This window comes from Condylostylus longicornis, unplaced genomic scaffold (assembly GCF_029603195.1).
Source record: "Condylostylus longicornis isolate FDR11 unplaced genomic scaffold, ASM2960319v2 ptg000013l, whole genome shotgun sequence".
Classification (NCBI taxonomy): Eukaryota; Metazoa; Arthropoda; class Insecta; order Diptera; family Dolichopodidae; genus Condylostylus; species Condylostylus longicornis.
Genome location: NW_026577982.1, coordinates 13889412 through 13892087, shown reverse-complemented (window position 1 = coordinate 13892087; position 2676 = coordinate 13889412). Strand labels below are relative to the sequence as shown.

General features: G+C 26.3%; 1 protein-coding gene across 1 annotated transcript; it reads left to right on the top strand.

Annotated features, from left to right (window-relative positions):
• Positions 1-209: 209 nt before the first annotated feature.
• Positions 210-1826, top strand: LOC129605173 (phospholipase A1 2-like). Its single transcript, XM_055514762.1, has 4 exons — positions 210-438; positions 506-765; positions 1043-1178; positions 1258-1826. The coding sequence occupies exons 1-4, from the start codon at positions 210-212 to the stop codon at positions 1824-1826; spliced, it is 1194 nt and encodes a 397-aa protein (XP_055370737.1).
• The last annotated feature ends 850 nt before the right edge of the window (positions 1827-2676 follow it).

The following is a 2676-nucleotide window of genomic DNA, read 5'->3' as shown; positions in this document are numbered from 1 at the left end:
CATACTTCTATTTTACAAAAGACGTGGCAAAGAAAATTTGTTGAAAAGAAAATTCATTTCATTTAAACAATAAAAGGATTTAATCACTCTCGCGTTAAATTTTATTTAATAGTGAATTTTACTAAAGATTGTCAATCAAATCGAGACAATTAAGAAAAAGTGTGTGGTGAATAATTTATAATTAGTGCATTTATATCTCCATTACGAAGATGAAACTTAATATTTTAAAAACTTTTATTTTGCTTGGTCTTACTGGATTTTTGCTTTCATTTGCTAACGCACAAGCTGTACCTGGTTTTTTTGCAGACAATACAACAAATACTATACTTGAAGAAATAGGAATGGATCTTCTAACACCACCGGAAGTTTTTCAATATATAAAAAATTGGTATATCGGTTATCCATATAAAATTCTATTCGACTATATAGATTTCATTTGTAAGTTTTGAAATTTGAAAGATTAAAAATTTTTATAAATAAAGAAAATTATTATTTGATTATGCAGGTACGTATGCCAATTATATAGACGCTGTTCAATATATGTTAATACCGCAAGTAAATAACTTAACTTTACGAATGTTCACAAAATGCCAAAATTATTCTTTTCCAATTTTGAAATCAGACGAAATTTATAGAAGCCCACATTTCGATCGATCAAAACCAGTTGTTATTCTTATTGCCGGATGGACAAATACTATCGATAACAGTAATATGATTTATGAAATTAGTAAAGCTTATTTATGTCGAGGTGGAGTAAATGTTATAGTGAGTATATTAGTAAACAGTGTGTTATATTTTTGAACTTGCAACAATGTACGTCCGTCAAAACTTGCAAAAAACTATCGAGATAAATTTTTTATCAAAGTGTTTTTTAAACACAAAATATGTCTGCACATATACTTTATAACGCAGTGCAGTTGCGTATAATTTTTCTATACAAAAAAAAAACAAATTCAATATAATGAGAAAAACTGCTTTGCTACTTACTTTTGATTAGTAGACTATAAAAATTGTAAATTAAGTAACTTAAAAATTTTAACAGGGTCTTGATGCTTCTAATTATACTACTACTTTTTATGCTTTGTCTGCATTAAATGCCCGTGATATTGGAAAATATCTTGCCCAAAGTATAGTTAAACTTGAGAAAATTGTTCCACTTGAAAATATCCACTTAATTGGTAAGTTATACGTATACAATTTTTACTTTTTAAAAAATCAAATAATTCTGACAAAAGCATTTTATTTATAATATTTTAGGGCATAGTTTAGGTGCGAATATAGCTGGATATACCGGTAAATTTTTTCAAAATATGACTGGTAGATTATTACCAAGAATAACAGGATTAGATCCAGCTAAACCATGTTTTCATATGGGACAAAAATTAATGCCAATTGAGAAAGGAGATGCTGAATTTGTTGATGTAATTCATACAAATCCTGGAGTTCTTGGAATAGAAAAAGAAATTGGTGATGTTGATTACTATCCTGATGGTTTATTGCCATTAAAATCAGGATGTTTAACAATATCTTGTTCACATAATCGTGCACATGAATATTATGCAGAATCAGTTTATCCAGGTCATGAAAATGATTTTTTAGCAGTAAAATGTCATTCAATTTTCGAATTACGAATTGGTCTCTGTAATACTACAGAGCGTTATATTATGGGATATGCTGTTCAAAAAGATATAAAAGGAATTTTTTATTCTAAAGTGACAGCACAATTTCCTTATGGATCAGAGAGTGAAAAAATACCTCCATATATAAAAGAATGTGGGACATGTGATAGGCCAGAAGATAAAAAAGATACAATAAAATTTGAATAAAAAAAATTTTCAATACGAAAGCAATACCTTTCTTACAAGTTTTTCAAAAAATTTTGCATAATAAAAGAAAGTAATAAAAAAATTTGTTAATCATTAGTTTCTGTTAAAATTCACTGTAAAATATGGAATGAGAAATATGGAATAGTGTGTTCAGTCGAGGTCTCCTAATTCTAAATAAATTAAAATACAAGAGCTAGGAGGATTATAAGAATGTTAAACAGTATTTGCCTTGAGCATTGGAAAATGTACTCTTTTTATTTTCGATGTTCAAGTTTTGTATTCGGCCGAATGCACTGTAAAGTGAAAACACGTGCGGTTACACCTCTTTTAGTGAATAATTTTAAAAATTCAATTTGTATTTTTTCTTAAGACTCTCAGGATTCGTCTTAGAATGTTTCATTTACTACTTTTTTTTTATTTCACTTTCAATTTCTAGTATCTCATCTCCCCCCAACCTTCTAGAATATTGTAACAATAAAAAAAATTTTATTACTTTCAATAATATGTTTGAAATTTTCATTCTTTCATTTTTTCGTCTTTGAAACAATTTTTACAATTATTATTTTTGTAATAAAATTTTCAAAAAAAAAAAAAAACTTTATGATTTTTATTGATTTTACTATGATGTTACATTTTATTTATTTAATATTGTGCTCTTATGGGGGTGATTTTTTTTTTACTCTAATAAAAATTTTGTAATTGCCATTTTTAATTGCAAATATTAAATAGAAAGCATTCATTAAATAACTTTCAATCATTATTATTGCAATTTTAATTAAAAAGTTCATTTAATGAAAATAAAAAGTAAAGCAAAAAAATAAAAATAAAATACAAATTAAGTTGGTGTTCG

Bases quoted from the DNA above. Each gene is read 5' to 3' on its own strand.
- LOC129605173 (XM_055514762.1), top strand. From the start codon at position 210: ATGAAACTTAATATTTTAAAAACTTTTATTTTGCTTGGTCTTACTGGA. The intron at 439-505 runs GTAAGTTTTGAA...TTGATTATGCAG, and splicing joins CGACTATATAGATTTCATTT to GTACGTATGCCAATTATATA. The intron at 766-1,042 runs GTGAGTATATTA...AAATTTTAACAG, and splicing joins GAGGTGGAGTAAATGTTATA to GGTCTTGATGCTTCTAATTA.